At 32.2% G+C, this 15,409-nt stretch overlaps 1 protein-coding gene across 1 annotated transcript in view; it reads left to right on the top strand.

The window, feature by feature from the left end:
* The window catches only part of LOC125068943 (alpha-2B adrenergic receptor), a 44,395-nt gene extending 32,426 nt beyond the window's left edge, over positions 1-11,969 (top strand). The window contains exons 4-7 of the mRNA XM_047678343.1: positions 1,829-2,027; positions 6,198-6,321; positions 10,544-10,651; positions 10,950-11,969. Of these exons, the coding sequence (XP_047534299.1) occupies positions 1,829-2,027; positions 6,198-6,321; positions 10,544-10,651; positions 10,950-11,856 (1,338 nt within the window). The 3' untranslated portion in view covers positions 11,857-11,969. The remainder of the gene's footprint in view (positions 1-1,828; positions 2,028-6,197; positions 6,322-10,543; positions 10,652-10,949) is intronic.
* Positions 11,970-15,409: the final 3,440 nt, after the last annotated feature.

Here is a 15,409-nt window from a genome sequence, read left to right as displayed (position 1 = left end):
CTCCCATGCCGGTTGGCGGAATACACATGTGGCAGAATTTCGTTGAAATTAGACACATGCAGGTTTCCTCACGATGTTTTCCTTCACCGCCGAGCACGAGATGAATTATAAACACAAATTAAGCACATGAAAATTCAGTGGTGCCTGCCTGGGTTTGAACCCGAAATCATCGGTTAAGATGCACGTGTTCTAACCACTGGGCCATCTCGGCTCGTTAGTTCCTAAGCAGCATTTACAAATGAAGGCACCTATGGTTTTCCTGCTAGCACAATAATGGTCTTTCCATATATCTCAAACGATTATTCGTTTCGATAACATATCATATAAGGTGGTATACCAAGCAGCTCCATCACTTGTTGTGTATATTATGTGGTGGAATTTAATGAGTTGATCTTCTTAAAACATTATTTTTATAAGAAGAGTAACCTCTATTCGTATGATTGTGATTCACGTTCGACGTTTCGTTTCATTTGGACAAAACTTAGAACATCCAAAAAACGTATTGAAATGCAGTTCTTAGTTTAATGACTTTTATGACGATACGTAATAGTGGAGATATGTCGAAAATGTTTACCCAAAAGACCTTTAAGAAACTGCGAGAATGTTCGACCGTTAAATTTTGCTTCGACAGCTCCAAATCTTAATTTCAAATACATTGAATATTTCCATACAATAAATATTTGCTTTATGTTTAAATACATTAAGAATTCATGTCATATTTTGTCCCGTTTTCATTCTACTCACGTTGCTATGTAAGCGTTTGTTCAGTGAGGCGATGATGTATAGCGTTCACTAAATATCAACACGCAACGCTTGCTAAATCACCAGTGTGAATTGATGCTTAACGCTAACTGTGAAGAAATAACAGTTTGTTCCAAAGTGCGTGTATGATAAACGTCAACTGATGGATAAACGTCAATTTATAAGAAAAAATATAGGAGGGGGTGGGGAGTCCTGGTAATTTGTTAAAACATCGCCCTTGTATATGCTTAGAGATTCTCAAGTTATTCAGGTTTTCAATCAGACGAGACTATGAATCTATCCAGAATAGGAAGTTGACATCGTTGCACTGTTGACATCGTTGCTTTTATCCGGAAAGTATGAAAAATGATTCCTCTGCACTGATAGTGCACGTATTTTCTCTAGCACCCAAAATCTTTTGCATCTTTTTGTAGCCGATATTCTACCGCAAGTAATTTATATATTTTAATTTTTATATGCGAACGCCTATGCCAATAAACATTGGCACAAAATCAATTCATTTCTAATACTATCAGTGTATTGCCATATGTGGGTGATTTCGTGCAAACGCGCAAAGCTAGCTGCAATACATATATCCGAACTTTTATAATCTAAAAGGAATAGCAATCCGACACGAACCGAGAGTGTTTATACGCAAAAGCAAAGGCTTTAGAAACCCGTGCACCGACGGGAGCGTTAAACTACTAACTCGAAGTCAAGACTGTTTTTGAGAATGTTAATAAGTTTTATAACTTCCATTATTGCTCCCGGTTACTAAATAAGTAATAGTTACATTGCCTATATTATAAAATCGATCTATATGTACAATTATTTATGCCCTCTTCCAATGAACGCAATGAATAAGTTAGCAACGCCAAATGACGTCAATAGAACGATTGTCTTCCAAGAATTCGAGTTCGTAAATTATTTTAATTAAACATTTGTTGTGTGCCTTATGTTGCTATTATATGCAGTTTTACTAGATAAATAAAGCTATGTATTTTTATAATTATTACGGTGAGATTTGAGTTTTTCTTGAAGGAGGTATGATATTATCAAATCTTTAAACTGTCTTTTCCTTCCACAGAATGAAGAATCAGTTCTGATTGGTGGATCCTGCCAGATACCAGATCCGCTCTACAAGGCGATTGGTTCCGTTATCTCGTTCTACATTCCTCTCGGCGTGATGCTTCTTACATATGCTTTGACGGTGCAACTTTTGGCGCGGCAGAGGAAAGGCCTTGGACAGGGATGGGCAGCTGGCTGGCTTGGTGCGATACCTATCGGTATTTATGACCAGTGTTGAGATATAAATCGTCATTAATATGATATTTTATTTATTTCCTATTGAAATCTATGCTTACACTGGGTTCCATGAATTTAGTTTTGGATTTGTAAATTGGTATGATTTTATTTCTGAAAATAACAAGGTCTAGATAATTAACTTCCAGAAGAGTCATTACTAAATTTCTTGCGGGTTCATCTCAGTAGATTCTCCTAGATTCCAGATCATTCCAAACTGATGATAACTTTTATTTTAATTGATTCTTCATAAACGACTATTCATTTGTATGTAAGGTCTACTTAATGATGGAGTCATCATCACTTCAATATCGTCAATATATTTGGTATTGGTTAAAATGTAATTTATTATCTGTAATAAATTTAAATGAATAAAAATTTTATGATAGAGTAATTGACGGTACCCACACGGACGAGCCCACGCATAGCACTACCGACGGTTGTATGTGCCATATGCTTAAACCACAATTATTTATAATCCATTTGAGGTTTCCATGCCTAATGATCAAGCTTATGTTATAATTATCCAACCAGAATCTGAATTTCACGGCGTGTTCTGCGGTTACACTAAAATATAATTGTGACCATTAAATGTGACACCAGCAGACAACACATAATATATAATACGTATAACATACGAGCCGAGATGGCCCAGCGGTTAGAACGCGTGCATCTTAACCGATGATTTCGGGTTCGAACCCAGGCAGGCCATGCAAGTTTGCTCACGATAATTTCCTTCACCGCCGAGCACTAGATGAATTATAAACACTAGTTAGGCACATGAAAATTCAGCGGTGCTTTCCTGGGTTTGAATCTGCAATCATCGGTTAGGATGTGCGCGTTCTAACCACTGGCCCATCTCGGCTATGTGGCATAAATTTTATATATATCATACCATTTTCTTTATAAATAAATTGCACCCGTGCGAATCCGAAGCGTTTCGCTAGTATTGTAGGGATCCTAACATATAACTTACGTTTTTGTATTAATATTCGTAGGATTAAGTAATTTACTCCAATATCAAATTATGTTAATATAAATTCAATCAGACCCTAATTGTACAGAAATTATCGTAACATTTGAATGGCTTGATTGAAATTTCAGACTTCATTGTCTTATTAGTTTACAATCACAGGTTAATAAACTTATACGATTGTTGTAAATTACAATAGAGAATGTAATATATTAACAAATAATTCGTTCATTCCAAGTATAATACGGTTCTGATTAAAAGCCACATCGAAATAATAGAATCACAATAACGTCTCTTTTAAGACGACGATCGATTTCGACTGCCAGAATTAATATCATTAATGTTGAAAGACTGTCTTAGAATAAGGTTTTATTACAAGCTTTTTTTTTTTTTAATTTCTGTCTGTGGTTTAAATTCGGAAACAATCTATTAGAGTAAGCTGAAATTTTAGTAAACGCTTTTGGTGCAATTTAATTCGTTACGGTATCTTTTTTTTTTAATTTTGACTTCTTTTGTAATAGTTATATAATTTTTATATTTTTTAAATAAAAAAAGGCATTAAACAACATTCCTGTATATCAAACAGTAAAAAATTGTATTTTAAATGTCTTAGTCATTCAATGAATGAAAAACTACGAAACGTAAAAAAATATAACTCTTACTGAAATAGCTATATAAAGCAAATTGGCTTGGAAAGGTATTCGGAAATTCGAGAGTTTACTGGCACGTTACAAAACGAATGTGCCAGTAGCTGGCAGTTAGATTTACGCGTTTGACTCGAATGAATTTAAAATAAAGATTAATGATCGTGCTGAATGTCGATGTTGAGAAATGGAAAATAAGTGATTTACGCTAACAAGGTTCTCTTTATTAAGTAAATTGATTAAATTTATGACTTTTATATAAATATTTTTAAATATATTTTATTTTAGAACGTCTCAATTATTTCGAATTGAAAAACCTTGTGGATAAAAAACTATTTAAAAAAATATATTGTACACATAATTATAATAAATGACATTCCTCTGTCTCATTTTTTTATTTATGTAAGCACGTATTTAAAGAAATTATTGTGTGAAGATACATGTAAGAGCCGAGATGGCCCAGTGGTTAGAACGCGTGCATCTTAACCGATGATTTCGGGTTCAAACCCAGGCAGGCACCACTGAATTTTCATGTGCTTAATTTGTATTTATAATTCATCTCGTGCTGGGCGGTGAAGGAAAACACCGCGAGGAAACCTGCATGTGTCTAATTTCAAAGAAATTCTGCCACATGTGTATTCCGCCAACCCGCATTGGAGCAGCGTGGTGGAATATGCTCCAAACCTTCTCCTCAAAGGGAGAGGAGGCCTTTAGCCCAGCAGTGGGAAAATTTACAGGCTACTAATGCTAATGCATACTAACATTTTTTATGATATACATAGTTAAAGGGTCGAGCAAATAGTATACGTGATGGTCAGCACAGCCTATAGACATTAGCGCTATGAGAAACATTAACCATTCCTTACACCGCCAATACGCCACCAATCTTGAGTACTTAGATGGTACGTCCCTTGTGCCTGTGGTTACACTGGCTCATTGTACTAAGTATTGCTGTTTGGCGGTATAATATGATACCTACCCAGACAAGCTTGCACAAAGCCCTACTACTAAGTAGCCATAATAAAATCCAAATTTTAAATCTATCATATAAATTTTTCTATTACAAATTTAACGTATGATTATATAATTGAGATTAATAAAATTATTTATAGCTTAATATTAAGAAAGAAATTGTAGATGAAATTGAAATCATTTTTCATGGTCTCTAAAAGCAAAGAAATTATAAAAAAATTACAAACGAGATTGACTCGAATGAAGCGATTAACAAAGAAAAAGCGAAATTAATTTATTATGTTAAGCCGTGATCCCGTTTGAGCGTAAATTTATTTACAAAAGAAAACACAATGAAAACGAGACAATACAATAATAATAATTATGACCTTTCATTTTGTTAACATTGTAATTTGATCTTAATTATCTACATATAAAGATGATTTTCGCTTGAACGATTTTTAAATATCTTCAGCTACTAATCAAATGGATTTCTATCCAAACTAATCCGTTAAAAGCTTCCATGTTTGACGTGTCACAGCGAACTCTAATGCCCGTCCGTTAAGGTTTTACTAATATTTGATCTTTGAGCCGTTTCATGATCGCTGTTTTATGTGTTGTATGTATTTTTATTATTATGTTTCTTCACTAAGACTCGTAGATTTCACTAAGATAAAAGCGCCACTGAATTTTCCACTTATCTTTAAGAAGGGAGAGTTTTACAATCAGTAGTGTCCTTTTTCCAGTAAGACATTTACGAGCTACTTTTAATTTAGTTTGGTAGAAGAAAAATAAGACTGATGATTTTGAATACAGAATAAATTACTAATGAACTGATAAAATATTTGAAACTAATGTTCCTTTAAATCCTCTGAAAGCGTCAAAGGAAATTGTTTACGTCTAGTATGTTTTATGGGCACAAGGATAAAAAAAAATCATTAGCCATTTTTAAAACTATGATTAAAGACTTTTATCAGTCGCTTTAATATCCATAAGCGTTTGTTGTCGTTGTTTCTTTGTTTTTTTTTATTTTATTTATTTTTAGTTATTAAAATTTTGTATTATATTATATCGGTATGAATGTATTTTATATTTATAGTTGTATGTGTATTATTTATATCATTACATTTTATACGTAACATATGATTTAACAAAGTCATTGTACCCTTTCTCAAATTTGTTTTTTACAACTAGTTCTCTGCCCGAAGGTTGCCTGGAAGAGATCGCTGTTTTAGCGATAAGATCCGCTGTTTAAACTTTGTATATGTTAATCCATAAAGATAATGTAGTATTAAGTATCAGTGCAATAAAGCATAAATAAATAAATAAATATAAACATCTTCACTTACTATTGGTAGTCCATTTGGCTAGACATCCAACTATAATATGTTAAAAAAAAAAACAAATGATTCTTCATTGTTATTTATTATTATGATTGATATTTAATATTTGAATAAAATATTCATTTAATATATCTTGTCAAAAGGCAAAAGAACAATATTTATATTAATTTTGATATAAGTGTTCGAAACTTTGACATGACGTTCGATATAAATAACATTTTTTTTTTATTTAACAATAAACAGAACGACGTTGTACATGGAGGAGGTTTCTCAGTCCGAGAGGGGGCACGCCGCAACATTCGGCGGCCTCGACGGAAACTGAACTGCCGCCGATCGACACGAGGGATCTTTGGTTGCAAGATTCTAGGTAAGCGTTGCTTTACTCACGAGAACCAAAATCAACGTTTCTGTGTTCTGGGTTTCAAAGAGACATATTTTTTATATTTCATATATATATATGTAATATCCTATAAAGTATAAAGTTTTAAAAATAATAAAGGCGAGTAAATCAAAACATTTTTATTATAACAATATCATGAACCGATATTACGAATCCAAAGTGAATCTCTCACGGGTTTATTCAATTACATTTAAAATAATTGTTTATTTAATAAATGTTTTAATTAAATTTTATTTCGAAACAAGAGTGCGAAATTCATACAGATTAAATATGATATCAGTTGAAATGAACGACTGATATTTACTTTTTCATTTGACTTTTAACATTATGAATATTCTGTTTATTAAATATATTTACTTTTTTTTTAAACAGTTCGTTTTCATTTACGATATTGTTTTCTTGCAACTTTATAATTACGTTTTTGAGAGAAACAAGTCGTTGAGGCGTCGTTAATGCGTTTTAATTCCAAGGCTTGTATAAATACTTCCTGTTTAATGAAGCTATAGTCTAGTTTGAATTAAAATAAACTTATCTCAGTCGAAGTTTTAGTTAATCAGTGAGAACAACATTTCTTAATATCATGTCTTAGACGTAATGTCGATGTTTTCGAAGTGTATTTTTTAGATTTTATCATGTCAAATAGAAGAAATTTGGCTTGATCTTTTTCTAATGTTTTGAATAATATCTATAAGATTTTTTATAGCACTTAAAAGTAATGAATCGAAAAATATAGCGTTGAGTTAAATATAGAACAAGATTTTAAAGATGTATCACACGTCATGTTCAAATGAATGGAAATTTTAAAAATGGCACTCAAAAAAAAAATTAACACATTTTTTAACTATTTCCACTCGCAATAATATGCAAAGAAAAAACAAACGAGATGCCATTGTCTGAAAATAGAAAAGGGATGTTTTATATCTTCTTTGTTTTAAGCTTCTGACCTTACCTTTGCATGTGAAAGACAGCCGCTAAAGCATGATTAATGTTCTGGCTTTAATTTGAATGCAAAATGCTTTCTAGCGCTTCGTGTGTGCTTGTTTTGTTTATCATATACGCCTGTTTATGTGTATCATACAAGATACGGCTTTACGTTATCGGCATACGTAAAATTGCAAGTCGTTATGTTCGTATTGATTTTTGTAATCGTGTGTGACGTCATGAGCCTCGCGTGCCACGCCATTCGCGTCATAAAGATCGCGTTAATTGTAAATAAAAAAATGATTTCTACAAAAAATCTGAATCGCGCTAACGTTTGGTTCGGCGAATTGTATATATAAGTCTCGATTTTCCAAAAGGTTTTATTTTGCGCTCGGTTTTTGTTTTCAATTATTACTTAGACGCAACTAGTGGAAGCTAGATGATTGTTGAAGTTTGAGTATATATATATGATGTTCTATGGCCTTAGAGAAAATGTATGCGTATTTTAAATGTAGTTAAATATTAAATATTTTACGACTTCTGTTACTTGATAATATCATTATATTCATATTAATGAAGCACATAAAATAGCGATGGCAAATAAACACACTTAAATAGTTTAAAACGTTCATAAATATTGTATAGCGGTTCAGTCTTCTTCTTTCTTATAACGAATTGTTAATGAAAGAAAGAGATAGCGAGTCTCTAATCAACCTCTAAACAACGTAAGTGTAGAATAGTTATTTATTCAAAATCACATTCATTTAATCACTATTTTCATTAATAAAGTATAATTAGCTATTTTTGTTTTAAGCTCGATTGAACCTAAATATATATAATTTTTGTTTTTGTGTTTATCCGTCAACCACGGGAAGACTACTGAAGATGTCAGTATGGGACTATGACCAATCAATTTAGAATTTGAATTCACCTTTCCTTAAGTAATTCCGAGCAAATAGGGCTACCTGCCCTATTTATAAAGGTTCAAATACACGGTATATATTTAAATAGTTCAAATGCTTGTCTGGATTGAAATCTACCACATAGAATCATAACAAATACATATATAGCGTTAGTTATAGTAGCCTTGACTATAAATACAGCCCGTCAGAGAGAAAAAAAAGATGCTGCTTTCAACGCGAAACGTTGTTTAAACTCAAAGTATAAGGATGTTTATTTGTCTTGGTGTACTAAAAAGAATGGCACTTCGAACGGGTCGATTGAATGAAGATGAAGATTGAGGATGTACGTCCACTTTCAAACAAAATATCTCCATAGAGAAGGCCTTATAATAATTTTGAGTTGCATGCTGATGGTCAGTTAGTATATATGGCTTGTATAAAGAGCAGAAATTGTAAATTAATATTTTAATTCAATATCGCGTTAAAAAATTTTAGCCTTATATTTATCATACTTGGCAAGGAAGGCAAAATTTAAACGTTCCTTGTAAAAACGCCTGTCAACTGAAATATCTCGTCTGTCATTTGTAAAAACAAATGACAGACTAGATAATTCAGAATACAGACGATAGCAGATTCGAATTCAGAAAAACAAAACACATGTTACAGTTTTTATGCATATTATTAATTAATTCTTTGTTCTGAAGAAAAACATCGTGAGACAAATAGATGTATATAAAAAATATAAAACAATTATATTTTCAATAGAAAACTATTATATTTTTATCTACCTAACCGCACCAGAGGAATGTTATGGAATAGGCTTTTTTTATTTCAATCCTTGTGCGATTTTTTGAGCTTCCAGTTCCATAGTTGTTGTATCATTTTCAAATTATATATATATAATGCTTCACACGTATGTTAAATCCCGATAAGATATTCTCTACCGTAATCTATTATGTATACAAATGTATTGATTTGCTTGACGTCATCCTTCGGAGGTATTCGGATCTTCTCGAGATCGCATCCAATTCTGTTGAGGATCAAAAACCTATATTGTAACACTCGTTTTTTTTTTTTATAACATCAGTAATGTATATATCGACCATTTTACAATATAAAACCTATCAATATAATGAATTAAGTCTTAAGAGAATATTTCAATATTGATTGAAAACTCTCCGCCTTTTTTAATTCGGTTATGTATGTCAATCCGGATAAAGCCTTATCAACAAAACTAAATATAGTCAAATAACATCATATTAATACCATGGTACTTCTAACTTTAATAAAAACCATTTAATAAGGAGAAGAAAATAAGCAAGCGGTTACGTCCAGCCACAGGCATAGGCAATCTACGAAATATTAACATGGAAGGATCGTACGTCCTCTTCTTTTATTGCACTGGCTTTGTGATCCTTAAAACTGGAAGGCACATACTATTTCTGTGAGGGGATACAAAATAATTGATGTATAGTATTTACTCAGATCAGCATACATAGAGCCCGAACACGAAATCAAATTTAACAACAGTTTTGACATTGGTATAGCCAAACATTTAGAATGAAATTCATTTTTTACTTTTCTTAACCTAGCTTCTGGTCCCGATTTCAAAACAGAACAATGAGGCCCTATATACAAATATATTGAAGTATAAACATAAAAATAATAATTCGTATTTTTATCTGACTAAGGAAAGTTGAAATTCTTGGCGTTTCTGTATTATAATATGCATGTATTAGACATTTAAACGTTTCTTTTCGATCACTCTTAATGATGAAAACCATGAAAAAAATCGTTGCTTAAAAGATCTAAGCGTACAGACGGCGGGAAGCGACTTGTTTTTATACTGGGTAGAGATAAAATGCACGAAGAAAAATATTTAATAAATTACTAATAAGGTTTTACATTTAGAAATAAATTTAAATATAAAACCTTATTAGTAAATGATTTAGGATTTTTTTTAGATAAATTATTTTTAGATTCAATATAAGCTCTATCAACATCTTACGCAATCATTAAGAACTTAATTAGCGGCGAGGCTCATTTATCTCACGTCTTGGCAAGATTGTATATATTTAAATTTAATCAAGAAACCGTTTGTACATTTCGTGATATGTCTATTAAATTTGCCACTGCCATAATATATTCACCACAACATTAATATCTCTAAAACTAAAACATAACGATCACAAGATTTCAGTTTTATTGTAAAGTTGTGATATCTTCAATAGAATATTTCATTTCAGTTAATGTATTAGAAGATTCGGGACGTAGTACAAATAGGTAGTTTATAAGATTGCATTATATGTTGCTTCTGTCTGTTTATATGTGTGCGTTGTTGTCCTCATATATGTGTTGTTGCACAGCGAGCCCGCTCCGTCAGCAATGAGCGCACTGCATCATTTTGGAGCAGAGATGTTGAGACTATCGCGCGGCTTGGAAGCTTCTGCTGCATCTAAGCCAACATACAGAGGGTATATAATTGGCATTTATTTGTTGGCAAAATTATACGCAACAGATTGTAAAACGTTTTATTGAATTATATGTATCGTCTAACTGTTGCACAATCTGTATACCAATACCCTAAATGTTGTCCTTGCAACGCTTCACATGTAGAATTTAATGTGGACGTTGTTGTTTGTCATTGCTAAACATTAAATTTAAATGTTTGTGTAAAAGATTTTATTTAGAATTAAACACAATATTTATTATAAATTAGAGAATGCGGAAAAAAGTTAAGTTTTATATTATTTTAAAATGTCAATTTTCCAGGACTAATATATCAGAACGAGGTGGTGTGCTCACTCCAGGCTCACTGAGTGTCTCATCCAGTTCTCCTTCATCCATGCTCCAGGATAAACGTAGACTCTCGTCTACTTGTGATCAAAATCCACCAATAAACAGACCTCGGAGTGCATCAGACGATGAAAGTAATGATGGTCTTCTAGCGCCTGTCACGTTAACCACAAAATCTCGAAGCTCAGAAGATGGTCTGTTATTACCACCTCCCTGTACCTGCCCTTACTTTGGATCTGATTCAACTCCACCAAGACGCACTACAGAAGTAATAATCGTACCTGGAGGTGATATCAATGGCTGTAATGGATATCCTCGTAATGGGAATATGAAAAATGATGAGCCTTCAACACCTTTCTTCCGAAGGTCTAGTCGAGGTGCTTCCTCCATGGTCACTTGGGACGAAGCAAGAAGATTTAGAAGGGGATCCAGTTTCGGTGGGGCACGAACAACATTGTCGACACCTGTAAGAACTATACGCAGTTCGAGGTCCATAAACAACCGCCAGCAACAACAGCAGATTAACTCAACACCTCAGCGTCAGCTACCACGCACACATCATTCAAGAAATTCCAGCGTGATTTCTCGTAATTCTTCTCGTCATGGAAGAATATTGCGCTTAGAACAGAAAGCGACTAAAGTCCTCGGTGTCGTATTTTTCACATTCGTCGTTCTCTGGGCACCATTTTTCATCTTGAATATGGTACCGGCGGTATGCCCGGAATGTGAGAGAAGAATATCCAGCTGGGTCTTCGATTTTGTGCTGTGGTTAGGATACGCGAGTTCAATGGTGAATCCAATATTTTATACGATATTTAACAAAGTGTTCAGGCAAGCCTTTAAAAAGGTTCTGTCCTGTCAGTACTGTAAATCGAGGAGATAGCCAGCACCCTGGGAGCGCGTTCGCCCTTCCTCTGACCCTGGGCTGGGTGCGCTCTCAGTGAACAGGAACATTCGAACTCAATTCGTTTGAAATCGTTAAAGAGCTTTAAAAATATACGCTGCATACTTACCTTAATACTCATTATAACAATTATCACGTAATTTATTATTTGTAATGTATTATTGTAATTTATAGTGAAATTGAATACTTTTGATCATTTATTATAATATTATTATGATATTTAATTACAAATTTAAATAGCCGACGGTAATTCGTTTAATTAATTTTCAGAATAAATATTTATAAACACACAAGTCTCATATGCGAATATGTTTAATGATTAATGTTGTAGTTTCACTTGAAATATATTTGCATACTAATATGTTAAGTTCCGAGTTAGGCTAGCATTGTCTATACATCCTAGTCTAGATATGTATAGATTTTTGAGTCGCGATGAATTATGAACCCAGAATTAGACGATTAATAAATTAGATTGTAGAGAAATAAATATTTAATTGTAATTAATAATTATAAATTAATTGTGCAATAAATACCAAAGACACTTGTATATAGTATTAAAGTTATTAATTATATTTTAAATACGTAATCACTATTTGTATAGCTATAGCCGAACAAACTTTTTATCACCTATGTAAAAATTACCCGAGCATCTTATAATATACTAGCAACGGTCAATATAACTCGTAAAAAAAATAGCTATCCCTGTGTACCATACCTTTAAAATGCACAAATCAGGTCAAGAACTCTTCAGGTATACAAAAAAAAAACAAAACATTTTATCGTTTAATATGAAAATTGGAATTACACCTTTACACTAGTGTAAAGTGTAAAAGTGCTTTTATTTATTTTTTTTTTGATTTTGGAAAACTATTTTTTACTATCTTAGATCTCACAGATTCAGTGAGTTTTAGAAGTCGTGACGATTTCCTCTCTGTGTTTTTTTTTTATATTTTAACAAAGAAGAAGATAAGATCTTTGCGTAAACTAAGAAATGAAATAAAAACAACATACTACCATACCAACATACATAAACGTTCCTACATCGTCAATGCATCGCTAACTATGGGATTTAGAAAGTTTGCCTTGTGTATGTAATTACACTGGCTCACTCCTCTTACATATACATATATATTGCTGTTTCGACTTTGGAGAACTGAACCTAATACCTTATGTTATATTTGAGTTATAAAATGTGTTCATATTTTTTTATTTTTTTACTTATATAATCTGACACACGCTTAATATTTTTTAATATACATGTATGTATAAATATTAAAAAAAAATAATTAGAAAAAATGCTTACTTTTAATTAAAATATTTTTGTTATAAATGTTATTTATTTTAGCTTGTATTAAAACGATCTCAGTTCTCATATCTCAGTTAAGATTTAAAAATATAAATCTCACGACCAAGGAAGTTTTATTTGAAACAATGATAAAAATAAAAATTCTATCTAATAAAAGTTGTACGTTGTATATTCGACGAGTGATATGTTAAATCCGCGTTAAAAGCTTAACCAATCAAATTCATCCAGTTCACAAATTGTTACAAGTTTAAAAATAGAATTTATTGGTTTTGAATTGATGCAAACGCCTACGACTGAGCTTTTAAAAAAGGACATCTCGACCTGTTGCTCTTTTTTTGTTAAGCTTAACATAGCTATATTTTAAATGTTAATTATAAGTCTTAGATAATTATTATAAACTGTATTATTGTATACTTTCCCTTGATCTTAATATGAACTTGACGTCGGGCTGTATGGTGCAATATGTTTGCCTTTTTAGAGGAAAAATCACACAAAGTTAAAGGTTAATTATAATAGTTTTTTTTTTATGTAGTTGTCTATGTGTTTCCGAAAGAACAGACTCAAAGGCATACTGTATGATTGACAAACCTACTTTATTGTATGTAATATATAAATTCTGGTACTATTGTATATAAGAAATAAATTTATATAGCAAATGTATATAAAACTGTAAAATGTTTGATAAAATGAATAATAATATCACTTGTAATTCGATTGAATAAAGAAATTTGATCGTAACATAACTTTTCTTTTATTTTCTATCAAAATTATTAATTATATTATATACAATTAAAACTCATCTCGTAATCGGTGTTTTTTTTTTGAATAAAATAAGTAGGTTTTATGGACCCTTGATGGTAAGCTGTCACCACCGCCCATAAACATTGGCGGCCTAAGAAATTTTAGTCTTTCAAATCTCCTGTGTCCTTTGTGTCTGTAGTTATACTGGCTCACTCACCCCTTAAATCGGAACAAAATAATACAAATTATTGCTGCTAAGCGGTAGAATAGATGTATGAAGAGAGGGTGCTACCTACCTAGACGTGGCTTGTACAAAGCCACCACCACTAGAAAAGTATCCAGATTTTTTTTTGGTAATATGATTTTTTTTCCATATAAACTATATATGTATCCATCAACTAGCAGTGAAACAGGGTGATGATGATAATTGGGAAGGTACCATCCACTTATCAAATATTCTACCGTCAAACAGTAATACTTAATATTGTTGTGTTCCAGTTCGAAGGGGGGATTAACACCTTAGCTCTTGACGTTGATGGCGCATTTCTGATGTAAGGAATAATTAATATTTCTTACAGAGCTAATTTTTATGAATGGTGGTGAACATATACCATCAAGTGACCCATTTGACCGTTTGCTTACCTCCATAAAAAAAATCTCCAATCCTTCTTCTAAAGAAGAGAGTTTAGTACATCAATAGGACATTTAACCTATTTTTTAATCTAGTGCTAGATTTGCTGTATCATATATGTGGAGATACTCGATAATCAAGAACAAACTCGAAACACAACATAGAACCTTAAAGTCATATATCAGCGCCCAGCGGGTTATATCCAAAATTGACCTCAATAATTACAATATTAAAAGGATATACGCGTCAAACTAGCGTATCACGGTAAGTCAGCTATCAATATTTTCGATAAAATTTAATTTTTAACAGCAAAGTTTCGCTGAACAATGGGGTCACTTGAAGATTTGGTGCTCGTGACAAGCCAATGCTTTATAGAATTCCTTTGTGTGGGACAAGTTATACTACTTGAAAAATTCAATAGTGCAATTTGAAATGGACTTGTTGCAATACAAAGTTTGCGCAACGTTTTATCGCAAAAACAGTTCAAATAGAATTACTCTTAGGAGAACTGTCAAAGTGTAAAGAAATTTTAAAAATGTATACTACAAAATAGAACGCCAATAACAGCTTCTTGTACAAAATTGTTATGAGATGGGGTCGTAATGTCAACCATTTTCAGTCCAACACGTAATTTCAGAGACATTAACATCTAATTTTAAGGGGTTAAGCGTTTCGAAAACAAAAGCAATTCTTGATACCTTTTGAATAGGATCATTATATGAATCACGGTAGAAAAAGTCATGCAACTGGTCATACATATTTTCTAATATTGGTAGAAAAATTGGGCCACACGATGATGAGTTGTTCCTATTGAGACGGGATTGCACAAAGCCGTCGAGCATCAAGTATATTTC

This window comes from Vanessa atalanta, chromosome 2, assembly GCF_905147765.1.
Source record: "Vanessa atalanta chromosome 2, ilVanAtal1.2, whole genome shotgun sequence".
Lineage (NCBI taxonomy): Eukaryota > Metazoa > Arthropoda > Insecta > Lepidoptera > Nymphalidae > Vanessa > Vanessa atalanta.
This window is presented reverse-complemented; position numbering and strand designations above follow the sequence as displayed.